The 22,937-nt window shown below is 40.6% G+C and overlaps 1 protein-coding gene across 1 annotated transcript in view; it reads left to right on the forward strand.

Moving 5' to 3' along the window:
* KIAA1217 overlaps positions 1 to 22,937 on the forward strand; it is a gene marked incomplete at its 5' end in the record, with an annotated part of 186,984 nt that overhangs the window by 113,569 nt on the left and 50,478 nt on the right. Inside the window, one exon of the mRNA XM_082306017.1 lies at positions 20,666 to 21,498. Coding sequence (XP_082162143.1) covers positions 20,666 to 21,498 — 833 coding nt within the window. The remainder of the gene's footprint in view (positions 1 to 20,665; positions 21,499 to 22,937) is intronic.

Consider the following 22,937-nt stretch of genomic DNA (forward strand, 5'->3'; position numbering starts at 1 on the left):
GTAAAATGAGACAGACATTTGATAAGTTGGGTAAACTGTTGTGCTGAATAGCTTTTATTACTGAAATTGCGCAACAGCAAATTTTCATTTTTGCCCTGAAAGCACCTGGCTAGCAGGTTGCTAACTTTTTAACTCTCTACAGTTAGATGCAATTTGTGAACTTCAAAAAACACTAAAAGTGCTAAAAACCCTCAAACAGCTCCCCAAGAATTTAAAACATCCAAGGAGCCTGAAATTCAGTGCTAGTTTGCAGGAAAGATAGAGAGATAATAAAAACAGGATCATCCTTCTGTGTTCTCTAAGGTACCTGTAAACATACATCCAGCTTCTTTGAGATGTTTAACTTCTTTTCATTGGATTGTTTGTGATCTTAACATCAATAAACATAAAAGCTGCAAATGCTGCCAAAATTACATTTGTTCATTGCATACTATGGCTAAAAAAAATAACAGCTCCTTGAACTATGTAGAGGTATTTAGGACAAAAGTATTTATTGGAAAAGAATTCAAGCAATAAATTGGGTGAATGCATTTTAGTGCTGGGATGCCTATAGGACAGCATTTATATAAGTTGCCATGTGTTTGCCTTACTGATCCTATTACTATAAAACTTTGTTTTCTTTTGGGAAGAAAAAGAAAAAAGAAAAAGCAAACGCTAATACCTCTATTATCTGATAGAGACCTTCCAAATGATACAAATCTCATCTTTCCTGCTGTTTTGCTGTCTGCTTTTTCTAATGCTCTTTTTGTCATTGAGAGGTTATGACAACATGAGCCATATTGTATTTATAAACATCACGTGTTTCCTTGATATGACTTGCAGTGTCTGCCAAACAGAACACATGGAAGAAACATTTCTCCTTAGCTCAGCATTGGTTTTGGTTATACTGATTTCCGGGACAGGAAAAATGCCTTCCTTACTCAGATTTAACTTTCATACAGTAGAAAGAAAGCCTCTGAGTGTCCATGAAATCGCTTGAACAGAGACACTGCAGCTCTTTTAGCCCACATACTTTGTCCGAGGAAAAGAGAAAAAGCGGTGTATTTTAAAAAGAAGATGTAATGGCATGTATTGCTGAAACTAATTCTGAATTAAAATACCTGCCAAAGTCATCTAGAAACAGAACTCACCAAGAGATGTAAGGTAAGATGATGCTTATAAATAATGAAAGATATCTAATTCCTTTTCTTCTTTTTATTTTTTTTTTCTCAAACTAAAGATATTTTCAGCTTAACTGGAAATTTAAATCAGAACAATGAAAACTCTTTCTTCTTCCTTGAGCCATATGAGAAAATAAATGTTTAATTGCTCTCTAAATCACCAAACTCTAGTCTCAGATTTTATGTCTAGTTTCAAACCTACATATTAAACATAAACACTTATTTTTCCAACTTGCCATTATAAATTGTGCTGAGATTTGAACAAAATATATAAAAGAAGTCTCTGATGTTCTGGATTTTTTTTTTACTGATATGGATTTTACTACTTTTGCTTTGAATGGGTTGTCAGTAGTTGCCAATTATTTATGCAGCTACAGAGCTGCAGACACTGAGAAGTAGCTGCATCAAATCAGACTGTGATGAAAGACTGTAAATGTACCTGTTCTCTTTCATTCATATGTCCTTTGATATACAATAGCTACTGCTGTATAAAGCCTAAGTTAGTGGGAAAGTGGATAGAATTTTAAGGGAAAAATATTTGTTTAATTTTAGCTACACATAAACCAATATATAAATTTCAAATGTTATCTGGCAAAAAGTCAGTCTGTTTAAAGATACAGATCCTGCGTTATAGTTGGATGGATACTGCATCGTGGCTTTTTTAATACGATGGCTATGTGCTTTGGCATATTTATTTCGCAAACATCATGTGTAAGGAATATAACAGTGTAGATCCTATTACTATACCAACATTTTAAAATATATATTTTTTTAAAATTTTCAAATAATGAGGATGGATTTTAAGTTTATATCAAACTGGCCATTGAAAGAAAGTATCATGTTCTTGATATTAAACTGTTCAAGGAACATGAGCTTGCCGCACCCATGCAGTAATCTTCCAGTTAGTCTAAGAGGAGTGTCATAGGGTAGATATCACAAACCAGTTACCTGGAAACTCCCAGAGAGTTTCGTCTGTGGAAACGGATCAACTTGCAACCACAATACAGTTGTTTTAGTGGAATTTTTAGGGAGAGAGTTCCCACTAAGAGGCCTGTATTCAAGCTAGCCTGCCTTTCATATTGAAGTTTGCTTAGAGCTTGCCCTGGAGCTGATGAAGTTACTTAATGACAATATATGATCTGTCTTGTGTGAAGTTCTCTTCAGCCCTTCATTAAAATTAGAAGTCTTATCTCTCACGTAAGTCTGAGGTTCTCAGGCAAAACTTTCACTGCCTTCACTGCAAGCTTGCTCTGAATAAAAACATAAGGGTTGGATTTGAGTCCATTTTTATTGTCTACTGGTTTCTGGCTTTATTCTCATTCCACCTCTTTTTACATAATGTTTCCTTGTTCCAATTCTTTAGATGCTTTACTCTTTTTTTTTTTTCCACTGGCCTTGCTTTTAGTAGAACAATGTGCACTAATTTGGCTGTTTGTTTACGTGAAATTCCTAAGTAGCTGGCAGACTCAGACTTTGCCAGAGCTCCCTAAACACATTAACAGATGATAAAATTGCTCATGGCTGTGACCTCCCTTATTAGGAGGGGAGGTCCTCCTTTACCTCCTTTGTAAACCAAGTAGCTTATCTGAGTTGCAGGAATCCCGTAAGCCAAAGTCCAACCAAGCTTTATGACTTCTAGTTAGCTTCCCGAATGAGCTGTTACTTGAACAGGGGTTAAAAATCACTTTGTGGAGGTAGATAATTTGGAACTGTGGTTCCTAGAACCCAAGTAAAGCTAGAAGTAATGTTTTTTCTTCTTCAAACCTGCCATTCGTTTATCATTCAGGACCTTAGCTTTCTCAAGAAGTTTTTCACAAATCCAAAATATGATACTTCACGATCATGACCCAAATTCTCTGCTTTCCACTGAGTCTTCACTTCAGTATGTTATTAGTTACCTGCCTCTAGATAAGCCTAATGAATACTAAAGAGAATTAATTCTGTCCCCATCTTCCTTTTAACAAAGAGGAGTTAACCAGTACCTGGTGTCTAGGAGAACACAGCTACATATCTGAGGACCTTGATTCTTGTCCATGTTGGATCATAATTTTTCTAAGGGCTCTGGAAAACTCATCAGACTTCTGAAAATATGAGCAGTAAAAATATCTTTTCTTGGATACATGTAAGATCTGGGGTTAAAAAAAGCCTCAGCTGGCAAAAGCAAGACAGTTGCAAATATCGGCAGGCAACAGGACTCCATGAGAAATGATGTGATGCTGAAATTATTTTTTGTGTGAATATATGCCTTTCTTACATAATAGCAAATTAGAACTCTGTGTGACTAAGTGAAAAGACCAAAAGGGTGTGTTGGGTAAAGGGCTAGTGCCTCAGTCACTTAATATTTACTATAGATAGCTTGACCTTAGGACAAACTAGGTTGTTTACTTCAGTCATGCTGACCAATTTGTATGTTTTTTGGATAGAAGGAAGTAAAATGAAAAGAAAATGTAGGGCTCAAACAGTAAAGGAAGAAATCTGGGATGTAAGAAGAATCTTAATTGAGGCACTGATAGTGCCTCTAATGTTGCAAAGGTGTATTTACAGCTGCAAATACTGCTGGGCCTTATAGGTATGAGTTGCAGTGCAGGTTAGACACTTGCATTGCAAAATCCAGTTGTATATAAGGCTTCCATGACCGTTTCTCTTGCTGATAGTGCTGAGTCCAAAACTCAATGCAGCAACTTATTTCTTCTGATTCACTACGTCCTTATATTGGAAGAAACAGACGGCTACAGGTGTAAACATGCTGCTTAGGTCTTTTAACTATCAGTCAGCGCTGTTTGATAGCATTTTATATTATTTACATCCTAACCTATTTCATGTATCTGTAATAGAAATTGAGTTTTGACTCAGTTGTTTGGTAATGCCAGATGAGACCAAGGGTTACGCTTTCCTTTATGTTCATTTAACCATATAAACTTGTCCCGTTTTATTTGGCTTCAGTGCAGTGAGAAGAGTTACAAATATGGAACAAAAATAAGAGCTGAGTCGTTAGTACAGCAAGTCAGAAAGCCATGCATTTATTTTGATTTATGAGTGCAGTTAGTAACAGTATTTCTTTTTTTAAAGAGCAGAAATCTGATATACAGCATATTTAAACCAAATAAAAATGCTGATCTGTACCAGAACTGTACATGTTTGAAACTATTCCTTTTCTGGAAAAAAAAGGGATGACCCCATCAGTTCAGTGGTGCCCTGAGGAAGTGCCGAAATTGAGACTTGTCTGAAGGGTTGAGCTCCCTGCGTTGGTGGTGGCTGTCTATGTTATGTACATGATGTGCTTGATCTCGTCAAGGAGAATGGGGAGGGGGGGAGGAAATGCTTGCTACATCTTCATGAATTACATGACTTCTGTTTGTTCTCAGAAAATTCTACCTAAAAAGCAGCTGTGGAAAAGCAAAAGAAACAGACAGTTGGTTTGAAAGCAAAAGAAGCAGTTGGTTTGAATGCAGCTCTAGTTATGAGGGGTGTCATGATGTTAACTTTAAAAAAAAAAATCAGTAACAGCTTTTATATGTTCAGTCCAAACAGTCTAATAGCTTATGGGATGGGTGGGCCATGCTATACTGATGAGATAAATGTGGATATTGGCAAACCAATGATGTAATTATGTAAATCCGACCTTTTTAGGATTGAAATGTGTTGTGTTCCAGTGTGTTTATATTTTTGTCATTTGTGATAACACCCTGAAAAATCTTGGCTGAAATGCCAAGAGGTTTCTTAGTGTACTCACCATGCTATTCTGTCTGGAAAGTACACTAAGGAAGCATAGGAAAATTAAGCGTGAGAGATTTATTAACTTCTCTCTGCTTAATTGGATAATTTAATTTTTTTTTTTTTTTAACTCTCACATTCCATTTGTTCGTAGGAAATGAAATACACTCATAAATATGCAGAAATGAGTGCCTGCTAGGTTCACTGATCTAGATGTTTGTCTTGCCAATCAGGAATAAAGTAATGCAAACTGGTAGCAGGGAGATAGCTGAAACAAAGCGATGTTGCTGGGGGAATAAACCTCCACACAGAGGCACTGTGATTTCAGTCAGGCCAACGCAAAACGTGCTGCATCGCATGCATCATTTTGCTCAGATTGCCTAAAGCGTGGCTAGATTGGAAGCCCTCATGGGACTGCGCTGGGCCAGGCTCTACATGGCCTTGTGCTCCCTTCCCTTCCAAGCAGAGTTCACTCAGTGTGTCACCAAAGTTGTCTCATTGACAGCTAATCTCTGACAATGTCAACTAAGGAGCATCAACAGGTTCAGTACAGGTGTAACCAGGCTAGTCCAGATATAGAGCCTGCTCCTCTAGCTAGATTTAAGCTGATGCATGTTGTAAGCTCAGCATTTTATGGCAAGAGGTGTAATATTGCTTTCCTCTTATCTCTCTGTAGGATTCTTGTTTTACACCTAAAAAAGGTGGTCTTAGTCTAGGAATGGGAAGGGCTGTTGGATATTATGATGATGACCAAAGAGCTCTTGATGTGCAGGTGTGCTTGGGGTCATAAGTCTGTGTGATCAGGGGGTTGATAACATGATGGAATTGATATAGGAAAAAGTTTCCTGAGAAGTAAGGGCTGCATGCACATATGCAGGCACACACATACAACATGTCTCACCACTTGTCAGAGCTTGATGGTGATTTCATCAAACCAGAATTTCTGTTGTCCCCCACTAATGACCAGACATGTACAAAGGGCAACAGCCACCTCAGCGTTATCCCTCAGCACTCAATCCCACTGCACGTCGAGTCTCAGAGATGCTGCACTAAGGCCTGATGTGTAGAGAGCTGTTATTTTCTGCAATGTCTGAAGGAGACAAAGCTGTTTTGAACCTTAACTACATCTTCAGTGGGAATGGATGAACTAAGTGCTAGGTTTCAAAAACATTAAGCATTTGTAGCATTAAAGTGTATCTCAAATATCTTTGCTCTGAATATGAGAGTGTATCGCAAAGGCAAGTGATGATCGTAGCTTCTTTGCTCATGTCCTCAAGCATTCACGGGTCGCTCCAGCTGGCATTTACCTGGAGTGCTCTGCTCACTTTTTTCCTAAAAACCACCCTCATGTTCTGATCACCCCTGCCAAAACCCCCACAAAACCTCAGAATATTAATCCAAGCTAAAGAAGTTTATGTTGGATGTATTTTCTTCTTTCTCTTCCTTCTTCTCCTTCCTTTCTTCCTCTCTCCTTCTCCCTCCCATGCCTGCTATGCTAGGCTACAGCATTGTAATAACAAGAACTCATTGAAAAACTTCTCGCCTTGAAGAAAATTTGCATTAGTTCATGTTTTTCCACTCTCGTTCTGTTTTCTCATTCTTTCATGGAATTTTTTGTTGAATTTCCCTTCATATGCTGTAGTCTCTTTAACTTCTCTTTTTCTCATCAGTTCCTCACCTCCTAGCTTAAGCCTCCTATTTTTGATTCTTTGTTCTTTATTATCCCTTTCTTGTTTCCCTGTTTAGTTCTCAACACTCCATCTCCAATATTATCCTCTTTCATCTCTGGCCTCCTTCACAAACTCCTATTACTGTTCTTCACCTCATCTCATTCCTTTTTTGTTTTGTCTTTTTTCCTCTTTCTTCTGTAGTTTCACACTCAGAATTCCCTATTACCTTCCCATAGAATTCTCCTTTACCTACTCTATCTCTTCCCAGTGTCATAGAATCATAGAATCATTTAGGATGGAAAAGACCTTTAAGATCATCGAGTCCAAGTCATGAGTTATGTATTAGTTAAATGTTTGCAGCATGTGACTCCTGCTATTTTTTATTAATATTCCTGCATTACATATGGACTAAGCAGGAAAAATTTCATGGTACAAACTCAGTCCTCTACATTTAGGCTTTAAAAAGTTGAGGCCTAATTAAATGTGCTAACGGTAGGACAGAGGAAGAGGAGAATGAAAAGTGGAGGTGCTTCTATATTGATCTGTTGATGAATAAATAATGTTTATTACCAGCTTCAGACTAGAGACACTTAATTCTTAGCTCAATCAAACTGGAACCACAGGCCAGGTTGGATCCACCAAGGTGGATCACAGCAAAGTCCACTGCAGGGACTAGCAAGCAGCAGCTGGAATGAAGCTGCCATTATCCCTTCTAGTTATAGTATCTCAGCTTGACTTGTAAAAAAGAAAAAAAAAGGAAGAAAATAGGATGAAAAACAGAGCAGAGAGTGAGCTAAATGAAAAGACATATGGGCAGGCTCACTATAGAGAATTAAGAAAAAAGTCTAATCCTTATAAGCTTAGGGTAGAAATTGCCGCCCACTGCAGTCAGTGGTGAGAGGCTGGGAACGCCAAAGGGCAGCTTGTCCCACCCAGCTGTAGAGGGAATGAGCTGACTCTGGGGGGTGCCTGGCTGACTGTCTTTTAATGCAACGTTGGGTGAGACAAATCCTCAGTGCAGAGCAACTAATAGTGCCGTCTGAACTTTTGAGAGGTGCTTAATGCATATATGTCTGCGATACATACTGTGATACTTTCCTATAGCTAGGAAAATGTCTTTGTTTAAATCAGTACAGAAATGAGGGGGAAGCATGAGGTTTAAATTACAGGGTAGAGAGACAGACTGCAGACCTGACGTAATAGTTCAGTTTTGCAGAACCTTCTTCATGCGACTCCAGTGAGAGTTGGCTATATTTGCTCTAGTAAACTTAAAATAAATTTTGAAAGGCTTAAAGAGTTTCCAGCACAGGATTTCCCACTTGTACTTGCTTGCCTTTAATTTTTTAAATCCCTAAAAATCTAAAATTCCTGATTATGTTGATCTGCCATCACCAAAGGATAGGCCAAAAATGTACTGCTGGTATGCAAAACATATATATATGTATGTATACGTAATGTTAATATACATGTTACAATGAAGCACTGTTCTCTTGGAGCTCAGATGCTCACTTGTGTGCTGGTTCAAAGGTTTTGTGTATAGGTTGCTCCACACTGCAAGCACCAGCTGTTCTACCGAGTGTGCTTCTTTGCCAGCAGTGAAGCTGTAGAGCTGCCTGTCCCCTTTATAGTGGTTCAGCCTAGCTAGTAGTTATGTGCTCTGTGGTGTGGGAGGGCTTTTTGTTTGTTTGTTTGATTTTTTTTTTTAAGAACTAGGGAGTTTGGACTAAGTATAAGAGAACTTTATGGTACTTGTGTCTACCCCAAGGCATATCTGTTTCACTGCATGCCTTCGGAATCAGTAAACAGAGGGAATAACAAACAATATGTATGTTTAGGAGAAGACGGTGTAGTCTGTACATAATCTCAAATCCAGTATGTGTCAGGCAGCCAGAACTGATCTGTTCCCTCCCTGTTTGTTTAGTTTGGCCTCTCAAATTCAAAGAGCTTCTGTAGGATTTTCAGTCTTCAGGGAAACACCACACACGTCCTTGTAGGTATAAATACAGGCAGTGGGCTGGAGAGCTGATGTGGGAAAGTTGAGGCCAATTTGAAAGAGTTATTCAGGGTCATGCAGAGCAGTGTGGAGTGCAGGGTGGCACCAGCACAGCCTGGCTGGGTGCCAGGGTGTGTGCCACCTCAGTGCCTTCGTGAAGGACAGCAGCTTGGGGGTCTGTGTTTTTGCCATGGGGAAGCAGCTGAGACTGAGATCAAGATTGGATATGACCACTTTTTTCTTCATCTGCTGAATGGGAGGCCAAGCTAGGGGTTGATCTCTCTCCTTTCATTGCAGAATGTGGATAACCACACAGAGGTTTCTGTCATGGTGCTTGCCTAAGCAGAGGGATGAAAGGTGCTGATGGTGGTTCTCCAGCTGCCTTCAAGAGTCTAGTGTATCAGAGGCTGCATATTTAGGAGATCCTGCAGACAGCCCCATACATAGGTCTTTGTCCTCCTACACTGTTGGTTTCTTGGATCAGAATTAGAAGCTGCGTGAGCTATAGGACTGGTGAGGTGGCACGAGACTTTCCTTGGCAAAAAAACCCACCCCCAAAAAACCCAAACCCAACCTAATAAAACCAGGAGAAAATAATGCTTCTTTTGTAATACAGCTGTTAAAGCCATCATCAGCAAACTGTCTTCCCATTTGGATTCTGCTGGACTGAAGTAACTTGTTGCATTTAAGCAAAACCCAATTGACTCCATCACAAGCTTTGCTCCATAGTGCTGAGAATGAAACCAAGCCCTGAGTTAGTGACAAGCAGTCCAGCTTGTGAGTGCTTCCCTGTTTTCTGTCAATGAAATGGTTGTTTACAGCAGTACAAGGCATTAACTGCTTAATTATTTCCATCCATGAAAGTATTATTAAGGGAATAGGAACCAAAAGAGCTGTTATCAGGAACAGAAAGAACTTTGATCAGCAGTCAAGCAATAAATTATGTCTATGCCACACGTGTATACCCCACAGTAGACTTCAAAATATTCTCTGGCTTTATAATTGTCTCTGTAACATTTTTTCCATTTAAAAATGCGGGAAGCAAACAGAAAATAAATTAATTTGATGGGCAAATTGATGGAAGGGTCCAATGGACCAACATTGTTAATAACACAGAAGAAAGTAGGGTGACTGGTGATTTAGCTCAGTAGTAACTTGGGCCTATCATTAACGTAGACATTAGCAATGATTTTAAAGTAATAAGCTAACCTAAATTTCCAGGCTTGATCTCAGTGAAGCATAGGGTGTTGCACCTCTTAGGGGCATGCCTTTTGTTTATACAGGGGGTTCAACTGAAAAGGAACTCGTTCTCTACAGTACATTATAAACAAATATATGGCAAGTAATTAAACACGGGATAATACATGGCAAGTTAGACAAGGCTTGAGGGCTCTGATAAAGTAATTGAAATGGAAAGCAACGCTTGAATGGTTTGTATGCATTGTTAGAACCTACAAATTAAATTACAGCCTTGGTAATGATATATCTGTGCAATATTTATGATGTTGTGCCTGATGTATTTTAAAATTAAAAGAAGATTCATTCCTCTCATGAAAAACTTTTCGTATGCATCAGACATACTTGAAGACTCTTGCATATAGTGCCAGATGTATGGAGGACTAGTTATAGTATATCTGATGTTCTGGGATATACTTTATCATGCTAGAGTCCAATTACTGAAAATGTGCATCCTACCAGCTTGCAATTCATTGCAGAGAAACTGCAGTGAAATATAGTGGTCTTTTTTATCCTGCATATTAGCATAATAATGTGATTTCTCACTGCAGGTTTGATAGCCTGTAAGGAAGAACGTGGATGGAAGAATATACTCTGCAACTGCTGGAAAGCATGTGTGGCATAAAAGTGTACTAGGATAATTTCCTTTTATTTTTTACTCTTGATGTTTTTGAGTCTGGTTGGTCAGCAGACCTAAGCAGCTTTTTAACTAGGTCAAGTATATACATCCATTCATTAAAAGGGGATGCTTGACTGGTTAGTTAAACCTGCCAAATATAAACCAGATGCTTCAATGATAAATACTGCTTTACTCCTATATTGCAATAAACAAGCCTTGACTGATTAAATTTGAAATAAAAATAAATAGGTTTAACATTGTTTCTGTGCCATAGCAATACTTTATTATAGTTCTAGTGCAAATATTTAATAAAAATAATATTTTAAAATATTTTACAGTGAAACTGAAAACTAAACATTTAAGACAAAATGAATATTTTTACATTTCTGAAAAGACTGTTTATATTACACTACATATAAATTTTGTGAAGTTCTGGTCAAGACCAATAATGGCATACAAATTTACAATGTACATTATAAATCAGAACACACAGCAGCTGTCTACAAAGCTGGAGGGTTTCTCTGCTGTTGGACTGGGTGTAGTAAGGGGTGGAACACCTGGATTTTTAGTTTTGGCTACCAGATCTGTTCTGATCTTTGTCCTGTTACTTAAATGCTTTGTGTCAGATTACCCTTTTGTAGTGGAAGTGAACGATGCCTCCCTCACTAATGGCTGAGAGACTGAGAGGAGTACTGTGAAACAGAAATGTTACTCCAGCAAGGTCCCATTATAAATGGTCCTTTACAGCAATATTAGCTCATAGTCATGTGCTTAAATTGTATTTTGATTCTTCTGAATGCCAGTCATGATGATATAGGCAATTTTTTACTTGCATAAAAACAAAAACAAGCAAAAAACCCCCCAAACCAACGGCAAAACAGCCAACCCCCCCCAGACCAGAAGATAGCTGCGGGACTGGGAAGTGCTCATGTCGTGAGATTTTCCTCTATGATATTTAAGTACCATCTCTTTTAGACTGTAAATACTGTATTTTTAAGAAGACATTTTGTATATTCTGTGGTCTTTTGGCATGAGGGGATGGAAGGGAGAGAAGCATCCTTTCTGTTCTGATTCTTTTTTTACATTTGCCTTCTCTATTGTGCCCTTTTTAAAAAAAAAAATAATCGTAATGGCTAGCGTGGTGTGCTGCAGAGATAACAATGAGATTGATTTATGGGGGCCCCAAAGTTCAGGCTAACCAAGCGGCTCAGGTACCTGGTTAATGAGTAGACAACCTCCTCCACAGGAGGGGCTTGCGCTTCCTTCTACCAAATGTCACTACCAATCTGAGTATGTGAAAAGCTTCTAAGCTTTATAACTGCTGTATTTTTTTCTAGGATTGTATGTACTGGGTTTGCTAAATAATTGGAGGTCTTCACCTGTTGGGGAATTAATATGTATATGTTTCATATTGTTGCCTTTGAAATGCACTCTCTTACCTAAACAGAGGTTAGTCACTATTTTATTTATGGCTTTCCCCTTTGTGAGTCTCTCTTGTGCTTCATTCCATAATGTTAGTCTCTTTCTATACATCTTATAGGCACACATTAAAAAATGGTTGAGCGATTAAATCACATAGTGTTGCACAGTTTGTGACTGGGTGACATGCCAAGGAGGTTATTTAGTGACTAATTTCGAAGGGGAGGAGAAATTGCAGGCTTGTCATGTGGAAAAGTACTTCAGTCTATTGAAGCAGCATTACTTAGAAGACCGGGTAAAGCAAGACGGCCTGCCCCTGTTGTGAGCAGAGGGAGCAAGGAACATTTTTACTGTTTCAAAACCTTTTCCCAGAAGGCATGGATATACAAAATAATATACCGTAGACTGAGGATTTAGATTCAAGGCTGAAAACAAAAAGTGCTTTATTAGAAGAAGTGGAACCAAATGTTCATCTTCTTACTGCTGTAGCCATACAGGTGATTTCCTTAAGTAACAGTAAGTGGCTTTAATTATTTCAGAGCAAAAATCTTGTCAAAGATTGTTTTATTTGCCCGTAGGTAACAATGTTGTCTACGAGTGTAATAAGAGTGCTACTGTTTTTAATTGTAGAAACAAATACTCAGAATAGCACCAGGATAGCTGAAGAAATTAAGCCTGAAAGAGCAGATTGTAGGATTTGGTCTGAAACTCTGCTTGTTTGTGTGATCCATCTTCAGCATGCACGTTGACTTAAAGGCAAGGTGAAGCAATCAAACATTATTTTTGATATTACCATTAAATTTGTTTTGTGGTTAGCTTAGAATTTTATGGATCTGTTTTACATTCAGTAAAAAGTGAACTAGGTATTCTTTGTTTTACCCATGGGAGCTTTAGGATATGGTATGAATTAAGTTTATATGTAGTCAGGGATATAAAAGGACATACTGAGACATGTAAAAATACCTTGAGGTAAAACATTTGGATTGCTGTAGGGACTGGGTTCATGCACAAGTGTGCATTAAAGAAATAGGTATAAAATAAGGAACAATAATGCTAAGAATGTGTTTGATGCTCTATGGCATGGAAAGGGAAGTGATGCTGTGGCTGAGCTTCAAGCCAGTGTATGGGCAGTTACAATATGGTATCCTAAAAACTCTGCTCTTGAGGATGAAATAATGCTTATGCCATAACCTTTGTGTACGTCTGCACAACTGGCAGAAAGGTATGGAGACTGGATGTCGCAGTGATATTGAGTAGTATGGTGATGACACCTGATTAAGGTTCACTCAGGATGCCTCCTTTCTGGAGGGTCATGTTTATGTGCTCTAAATTCCACCTGCTAGGATAGTGAACATCATCTTCTGGTTCTCCTATTTTGTTCATGTCAGCTTCTAGCCAGCTGAGCCTGGCAAAAAAAAAAAAAGTCTATGAACATAGAAACTGAAGGACTGGGTGGATTCACCATCACTTACTATCACAGGCTCATTCTAAGAAACATCTCATGTTGGCCGATGGCAGCATTGTTGATCAAGGGAAAGAAAAACAATAGAATTAAGGGCATAAATGGAAGAAGAAAAACCCAGTGATTCTCTTTCCATATCCGTATATGTCCAATTAAGTATTCTGTTCTGGTGTAGTCAGTCACTAGAACCAGAAAATTACAGTTTCCTAGATGTTCTGAGTTTTTAGCTCAACTCTTCTTTCACCGTAATACAGAGATTTTACAGCTGGGCATATATCAAAACTGTGCAAAAGGAGCTAAAGAACTGAAACCTAGACGCATGCTAAGAATGGGAAGTTAATTATAGTAAATGCTGAGATTTCTCAGGGGGTTCTGCAACTCCTTGTCTGGAAAATTGTCCAGGAAAAAACAATGGAAATATGTGGGACATGTTAAGAACAGCTAGCTGGGTCTTGGAGTTCCCCATTCATGGGAAGTTTGAACATTTGAAATCAGTTTTATTTTACCAGCATGTGGTTCCCATAATGAAAAACAATTGTGAACCCTGGCAGCTCCTAGAGCCTTGTACTGTGCGGCCAGACTCAGCTGAGGCCAGGTCTCCAACTTAGCCGAGGTCAGCTGTTTCATGGTCTGAACTCTCTCTTTTGGGCATCAGGGGGCCCATTCTTAGCCAAAATTGCCAAATAAACTTCTAGTCTGGAAGCACTGCTGAGGACCAATGGACATTGAAACCCCCGGCATGTCTTACTACTTGGTCTAGCAGATCGCCCCAAAACTACCAAGGACCCGCTCTGCTGAAGAGACCATGGAAGAGCTAGGATCCCTACCCCAGGGCAGACTCTGACCAAGTTGCCCCAAGTCTATGAATCTGGAAAGCCAAAGGTCTAGAGCACTCCAGGGGTGTCTGATAAGAAATAATGCCAATGTTTGACTGAAATCTGCTGGGTGTTTTTTTCCAACTTTTGTCTTTACTGATGTTTTTACCAAATGTTTCAGCTGTCTTGGATTAGCATTGTCTGCTGAAAGTATTTTTCATTGGAAAGTTCCTGACCAGAAAAAGCTAAAAATTATGCTAATGTGTTTGCAGTTTTCAAGTATGGCATTGGGCAGCTGGAGGAACCCACAGCTGCAGCCAGCCTTTTTTTTTCTGTAATGACCCAATAGAATGGGGATATTTATAGGAATTAAAAGGCATATGATGAGAAGGCAAGAACAGATAAGTGTGACAACCTCTCGGTGATGTCTGATAGCATAAGGATTTGGCTTCAGACAGATACTTAAAAAAATTTGTTTTCAGACTGTTTACCAATTCTGTAATTTTCAATTGCACTGTTTCTTATTGTAAATTATATTATTTTAGAAATATTAAAACCGTATATAACAGGTTTTTTGAGAAAGCGGATTTGTGCATTCAGCTGTCCAAACCCAACCTGAATGAAAGATCAGTCATGACAGAAGTGGTATCATATAGCGCAACTACTGATTAGACTGAGGTTTTTGGACAACTAGTACAGTAAAGCTGTCAATTTATAAGGAAAGAACAAACTAATGGATTGTATTGTTGTTGGATTCTTTAATTAAGTCTTAATTAATTCATTGGTTCTTTAATTAAGTCTTTCCTGATCAGAAAAGTGAAGAATTGCCTCACTTTTTAGAGGAGTTTCTTCTGCTGAGCAGTTTCCATAAAAGGTCTCTTTACAGACAGATGAATTTATCAGTTTTCATAGAATCATAGAATCATTAAGGTTGGAAAAGACCCTTAAGATCATCGAGACCAACCATTAACCTATCACTGCCAAGTCCCCACCACTAAACCATGTCCTTGAGCACCACGTCTACCCTTCTTTTAAATATCTCCAGGGATGGGGACTCAACCACTTCCCTGGGCAGCCTGTTCCAGTGCCTGACTGCCCTTTTGGTGAAGAAGTTTTTCCTAATATCCAACCTAAACCTCCCCTGGTGCAGCCTGAGGCCATTTCCTCTCATCCTATCACTTGTTACTAGGGAGAAGAGACCGACCCCCACCTGGCTACAGCCTCCTTTCAGGTAGTTGTAGAGACCAATAAGGTCTCCCCTCAGCCTCCTCTTCTCCAGACTAAAGAACCCCAGCTCCCTCAGCCGCTCCTCATAAGACTTGTTCTCTAGACCTTTCACCAACTTCATTGCCCATTTTGTATCAATATTTGGCATTTCTGTAGCTTTTTCATCAAAGAGTCTCCAAGCTGTCAATAAAATTCTTTGTAGGTGTCCTCTGTTTACTGTTGGGTGAGCCAGCTTGAGGAGCATAGGTGCAGTTTCCTCAGGGAAATGCAGGGTGTCAACGGGAGAGTAAGACAAGTAATAGCTTTGCATGTCTCAGAGGTGATTAATGGAGTATGCTGGGAACTCTGGGGTGTCTCCAAGAAGGTGCGTGGATAAGCTCCATCTAGGAAACATGCTCCATGTAGGTGTTTTGGCAGGCTGAAATCGTTGGGGCAAAGCCAGTTGCTGTGTTCTCTGTTGACGTAGATGAGGCCTGGAAGAGCAATGGGAAGGGCTGCCATGTCAGAAACTCTGGCCTACTTTTCCCTTTGCCCATGTTTTGCTATGAGATGTTAGCAGATAATGGTGTGAGTCAGGCTGTACGTCTGGTATTCAGCTGCGTGGTGAGGTGAAGGGTTGGTGTGGTGCCGATGAATCAGTGGTAGGCTTAGTGCTTAGTGCTAGCTGGCATTGCCCTGGTGTGCGGGCAGGCATGGCTCCACGTGCCCTGTCTGGTGTGTACCACAGGTGCAAATGATGTGTTGAAGGCAACTGGAGAGACAGAAGTAAGGATGGTTTCTTCATTATGAGATGCCCATGTTGGGACAGACCACAGGAGTGACCTATGAGACAGGACAGCTGTAACAAATTTAGAATAAAGATCAGTATAGTGTTGTATTAGTCCTGATGATGGATGACAAGACAGACTGGATTGAACTGCAGAAATCACCAGCTGTTGCACTTTGCTATCCATAAGGCTTATGATACCACGGCTCTGTCCTTCTTTCAGGGGAACTGTGCTACTCGAGAGGCCAGGAGCTGCCACGAGCTTTGTACTCTGCTGTATGCAGAGACACTGGGTCGGCCCACCCTTTATGTGAGCTACCAGGAGCGAGATTCTTTGTAAGGTCATCCATTTGGGTGGATGGATAGTTGGTTTGCTACCTTTCTGCATATAGTAATTTTCAAAATACAGCGAGTTACTGAGTATGCCAACTAGTTTTGAAATAAAGAACATAACTGGTTTTATAAGATATACTCTTTTTGTATATAGAAACAAGACACTCTTCAGTGTCTCTATTGCTCTGTTTTTTAAAAAAATCCAAATCTGTATCATACAGACTTAAGTGTTGTTAGACTGACCAAAAACCTCCACAGGAGATGTTTAAACATGGTGTGATCTTTTTTACTACAGAAAGTGAAAGATTCTTGGTGGTGTCTTTTCCCCTCAAATGTTTTATACAGAAATTGTTGCTAGCCGTTTGTCATATTTTAATCTAAGGATTGACAAAACAAGTTTCTGTTTCAAGGATGTAAAGTCTACAGGCAGTAAGAACAAGGAAGAGCTATGTGCTAAAGAAAACCACACCCTCAGGCAAACGTATTACATGGCTGCAGTCGACAAGCAGATGATCCTATGCTTGCACTAAAAAATCTTCCTTTTTGCCCTCAAAGCAATTGGCTGTGATAGCACCTAGTATTTAGAGGCTCAGGTAAGCCCAATATCCTCTTTCCCTGTCCCTGAGTCATGCAGTTGAAGTCCAAGAACATGTGGCTCAAGACAGCCTGCATATTAGAGCATGTGTTCTCATTGAGCAACATGGGAGTTTTGTGGTGGAGGGCAGGAAGAAGAAAAATGTCACAGAAAGTGGGGTATATATGAGAGAGAGTAGTGTGCCTTGAATATCACACAAAAGATGTAGAGATGAGAAGCGAGAAGAGACCATCATTCACATTTTTGAAGTTGCCATTAGCGAAGAATCTGGAGATTTTGGAGAAGGGAGAAAAGTGGAAAGAGAGAAAATATTGACCAGGTGGCAGAAGACACTGAAATCCGGCCGGTAAGGCTGCCTGGCTCCTGGCCACCAGCTCATGTCCCTGCCCAGCCCAGATGCCCCAGTGCACCAGCCCTGGGCACCCTGGACTCTGTGGCTCCGACTGCTCTCCCTTTCTGCACACTCCACCCAGGAGCTGAGTCATGGCTTAAAATAGAAAGTGAACTTCTCAGGAAGGGGTTGTCTGCCCAGGCGTTTGTGCCCTGCTCAGCCCAATGGGGTCTTGATTCAGGCTGTGTGCTCCAAGTGCTATTTTAAAGCAAAAGTAAATGGCATTATATACGTCAGTACTCAGACACAGGGTTTTGAGCAATAGCTCAGCATATTTGAACTCCTCATTTCCATCTTAAAGTATGGCAATACGTTAAGGTGGAAAATAGGAATTTTTCTCTGACAGATTTCTTTGACTTATGAGAAATGAATGAGCATATACAGGAATATGAAGTCCAGAAGTTAGGGGAAATTAAACCTGTTGCTTTCAAAGCTTCCCATGGAAATTTTCTTCTCTCTACAAGGTAACATTGGAATTTTCCCCTCACTGCAACCCAGCGTATCCCAGTGGCTATGGTTTCTGCGCCAGATACTATTGCATCTGTTGTAGCTTAGGCTGAAGCAACTAAACAGGGCATGGTACAGCTTGTACAGTAGAAATCAAGGAGCATTTTCTTTCTCTGGGCCCTTCTCTCAGTGCAAAACGTCTATGGCTGCCTATCCCTGGAGGCATGATCCCAAAGCTGCTCAAATTCAGTAGGAGTCTTTTTGTTCTCCTGGCCCAGGTCCAGAGTCTGAACACACAATACAGCTCAGTCTGTTGCAGTGTTTCTTCAAGCCAATAGAAAACTATGTTGAATGCCCACTGATAATTTTATTAATACTGTTTAGTTATATTTTATTTTAAATTCCAGACTACAGTAATTCTCTGTGCAAATGAAAAAATTATCCCATGTTTCCCTTTGGCTGGATGACTTTTGTCTGGCTCATTTATGACCCATCCCAGCATGCTCCTTTGTTCTGCTACACTTATTTATTATTGCTGCTGCCACAATCAGGTTATCTCCTTTCTTCTTTCTGATACCTGATACTCCAGGCTTTTGATCTCTGGCCCTGGGGAACGTCATTTGTAATTTCCAAGTGCGGAGCCTGCCATGATGAGAACAGCTATTGTTTATACACCACCATCACAATTCCCTTACCAGTGGAAAAACCTGTGGTGGGGCAGGAATAGAATATAATTTCTTGCTTCATCAGCTGTGGATCACTGTATCTGAAATGAATCCAGTCGTATTGTCAAAGCAAGGAGTGAGAGGAGAGAAAAATGTTGAAGATTTCAGATCCGCAACTTCCACTGCACATTAGCATGTTTCGCGGAGGGAGTGAGAGTGCACTTCACTTGTAAGAGAGAAGCAAAAAAACCAAACTTTATTTGTATAAACCAGTGAGTTAACAAAGTTCAATGGTAAATGCGACAGTGGTTTAACAGGATTCGATGGCAAGGTACACTTGATTATTTACTGCATAGAGGACAGGGTCAGACAAAACTATCAGGGAGACCCTCCCATTGAGTCATGACATTCAGAAAGGACCCCCTTGCTTTCTAAACTCCTTCTCAGAGAGGAGTCTAGCTGTGGCTGGATCCAATCCTAGTTCCAGACTTGGTCAACGGTTTATGTCTAAAGGATTATATATGGCAATCAATCCTTTATATCACTTAGCTAAGATTTCAAAGTTTAGCATGCTGTTAGTCACTTACCGAGGATCTGTTGCAGCAAGGAATCTCTCAACCTCAAGGAGTAACCTTGAGAGACGTCCCTACTCAAGGGGAGATCCTGGAGTGCATCCCGATGCCGTACAGGAGAGCGCAAAGGGCTCTTGGGCTGCTCACTATTTATGGGGGTAAGAGGATTAACTCATAGTCATATTTACATACTGACTGCATATGTTAGTTTCTTCCAAATTTGACTTGAGTCAGACGTTCACCAGCACTGTAGTTAGGTGGACACATTGCCATAAATTAGCCCTTGGCTGTTGTGTTATCTGTCTCCTCCGAATCCACTTTGAGCTGGGTGCATCCATCACGACCACCACTGGTGATTATTGCTTGAGCAGGGTTACGGGAAAAGGTCAGCTATGTTGGGGGAGCACACCGCCACATGCGCTATGTAACTTCAGGAACGTGTAGTTGGGCTTGGTGACGCTCGGCTTTCTACAGTCTCTTGAAAGTGATAGGGAAGCTGAAGTTGCCAACACAAATTTTAGAAGATGTGATTTTTTTCTTATGTAGTTGGTGGAACCCAGCTGACTTCATCTTTGGGTTTATCCACCTTTGCCTAATGACAGTAGAGCAGGCACATGATGCTTGCTAGAGGGAGAATTTCTCCTGTGTCTGTCATTGACAGTGTTCAGCCATCTAGAGAGGTCATTGCTGGGCAGAGTGAGATGCTGCATACTCAGAAGCCCATGTATTCACTGCAGTTTTTTGCCAAGGCCTCAGTTAACAAAACACTAATGTGCTGGTATGGAAGTTTTCCCTTTCTTTTCCTTCCTTGCTCATTCCTTACTGCTGGCAGTTTCTGCTGCTGCTTACAAAACCATGATAAAATATTTGGTGACTTTCTGAGTGTGTCCTCTACAAACAGCCTGAAGCTCTGTTATCTTTGGTTGCAACATGGAAACCCACAGTACATGTTTTATAGGGGCTGTATTAATGCAACTTGAGTGTCTTACAGTCATTAAATGTTTGCATGTATTGTTCTCCTACTCTGTGTGTATCCTTTGTGTAATAAAGACCACATCAAGTTATTCGCAAAAGGCTAAATCCTACACTGAAGCAAATGGCCTATTAGTTGTAGTATTTTTTTTTCTTGTCTAAGGACTTCGGGTCTGTTTGTGATGCCAGAGCATCAGCATTTCCTTCCTGGTTTGGAATTAGAGAACTCTAGGGTGTGTGTCTGATCAATAAACTAAGTCTGTCACTGGCTACACGTACTTGGAAGACTTGACACTGAAACCCCTAATTTCAGCTTTTGGTAGCTGTGAATATCAGGTTAGGGTAAGAAGGTATTTGCATAAGTAAATGCATTTTTAAAACTCTCATATTCCTTTAAAATGCAGCCCATTTTATTGCTGTTTATAGGTGTTATTTTCTTTAAGCACTGAGATCCCAAAGTGTTTTATTTATGCAGATGACAAATTATTTTGTCTTGAAGGCTGGGGTTTTTTCCTTTTTTTTCTGTAGATGTCAAGGTCATCACAACACACATCATGTTTTCCTCATTCAGTAATTTTATATCTTAGATGTTTTTCCTTTTCTTTCCAGATGCAGAGGGAAATTGCTTATACGGGCCGAGATGGCCCAAGTGCTTCCCGCCCCGGATCTGCCACGCACCCTTCACACGTGATGCCCAGCTCTCCGCCCTCCACCCCGGTGCCCCACTCCATGCCTCCCTCTCCATCCAGGATTCCCTATGGTGGGGGCCGGCCCATGGGTGTGCCAGGCAATGCCACCATCCCCAGGGACCGGCTCTCCAGCATGCCAGCCTCACGCTCAATATCACCCAGCCCAAGCGCCATTTTGGAGAGACGGGACGTGAAGCCAGATGAGGACATGAGTAACAAAAACCTTGCCCTGATCAGAAATGAAGGTCTGTACGGTGACCCCTACTTGTTTCATGAGGGGAGGATGAGTGTGGCTGCACCCCACTCCGGACACCCCCTCGATGTCCCCGATCACATTGTAGCCTACCATCGCAGTGCCATGAGGTCATCAAGCACTTACTGCAACCCCTCTATGCAGCCTGAAATGCTGGAGCAGTCCTTGTACAGACAAAAGTCACGGAAGTACCCGGAGAGCCACTTGCCCACTCTTGGCTCTAAAACACCTCCCGCCTCACCCCACAGGGTGGCTGACATGAGAATGATCGATATGCATCCTCACCATAGCGCTCACATTCCCCACCACACCATCCAGCCTGACAGGTCTTCCCCCAGCCGCCAGTCCTTCAAAAAGGAGCCGGGACCGCCTGTGTTTGTGGACGCGAAAGCAAGGAGCGCCCTCGGCCTCCCGGGCATGGCCGAGGTGGTGCCCTCTCCAGTCGACAAGCAGGCTTTTGGCTATGGGTCACCTGCGATGCCCAAGGACAAGGAGACAAGGTAAGGCAGAGCCAGGGCTTAATTTATGCAAATGAGAAACATTCCTAATCTGTACATCTTGTGTCGTTTAACACCCAGGGGACGATGTAATGTGTAGGAGGCTGCTGCACTGGGCTGCAGTGTTTATTAGCCGTCTGTCAAGGTAGTTAGTAATTTAGAGGAGATGGCACACCACCCGTTATTAATCTGAAAGTATTGTCAACCCATGATGAATCCCTAGTTATTTTCATTTGTGTAAATTTCAGTCATTGGAAAAAATATAATAAAATAAAATGATTAACTAGGATTTTTCTTTCCAGACAACCAGATCATGTTACAAAAACAAATGATGTTCTGTTCCTGCTAATAAGGGAATATATTTCACCCCCGTTAAGAATGACACTCTGATATTACAATTTTGGTTCTTTATGGAGTGGAGTTTTTCTCATCTAGTGTTAGGAAATGGGAAGAATTTATCATTACTGTCTTATCTCCTGTAAAACATGAATTTGCATAAAAATAGGACAGTTGTTTATAATAATGTTCCTCGAGGGGAAACTGCTGAGAAGAGCAAGTCTGTCCCAGGGAAGAAATTGAAACACGAATGCTGTTCCCAATGATTTTTCCAGCATCACAAATAGTTGGTGACCTGACTGTTGTTAACATTTATGCACTGACAATGATGACAATGATCTCTCCTGTCTTTTTAAGGACCAGATTTACGCAAAGGTCTGTGAAGGCTTCTCCTGCCATAGACCCTGCCCTAGGAGAGAAAAATCATTACGCTGCCAGTCGGTTGCTGTGTATTTGTATGATTTGCGCTAATCTCTAGCGTGTTGTTTGTGCTGTTAACTTTTGTAGAGCTCTTTAGGGAAGTGAAGATGAATAGCTGGAAAATGCTGAGCTCACAGAGGCCAAAGGTAACTGCTGACAGCCTTAACCACGGGGGAGATACGGAGCTTCGTATAGCCCCCAAACTTCCCTTCCACCCAAGCAACTTGCTCAGCAGTTAGTCGCCTCTGACCACGCTTACCAAGAAAAAAGAATGTGTTGTGACGTCCATTGGTGGGGAGAAAATGGAGGACGGAGGAAAATCAGCCATCCACAGAAATTACAGGCTTATAGCTTGGTAGTTATGTTGACACAAGGATATGAGTTAGGGCATATTACAATCTAGGGGCAGTGAAACCTGATTTGTATCTGTTTATTTCCAGGAAAAAGATGCAGGTACCTGAAATTTCATTTTAAGCTTCCATTATTACAACTAGGAAATAATTTGAACTATATTTGCCAATTCTAATCCAAGAGAGAGCTTTCAGATCAAAAATTTTACAAGGTTCATGTTGGGGGGTTGAAAATAAGGGATGACACCAACAACTTTCTAGCCTGTGCGACTTTCTCTCTCCCCTCTGGACATCTCATCTGTTCATTCAGCTACACAGATATGCACAAGGCTGTGT

This window comes from Platalea leucorodia (assembly GCF_965183815.1).
Source record: "Platalea leucorodia genome assembly, chromosome: 1".
In the NCBI taxonomy this organism is placed as follows: Eukaryota; Metazoa; Chordata; class Aves; order Pelecaniformes; family Threskiornithidae; genus Platalea; species Platalea leucorodia.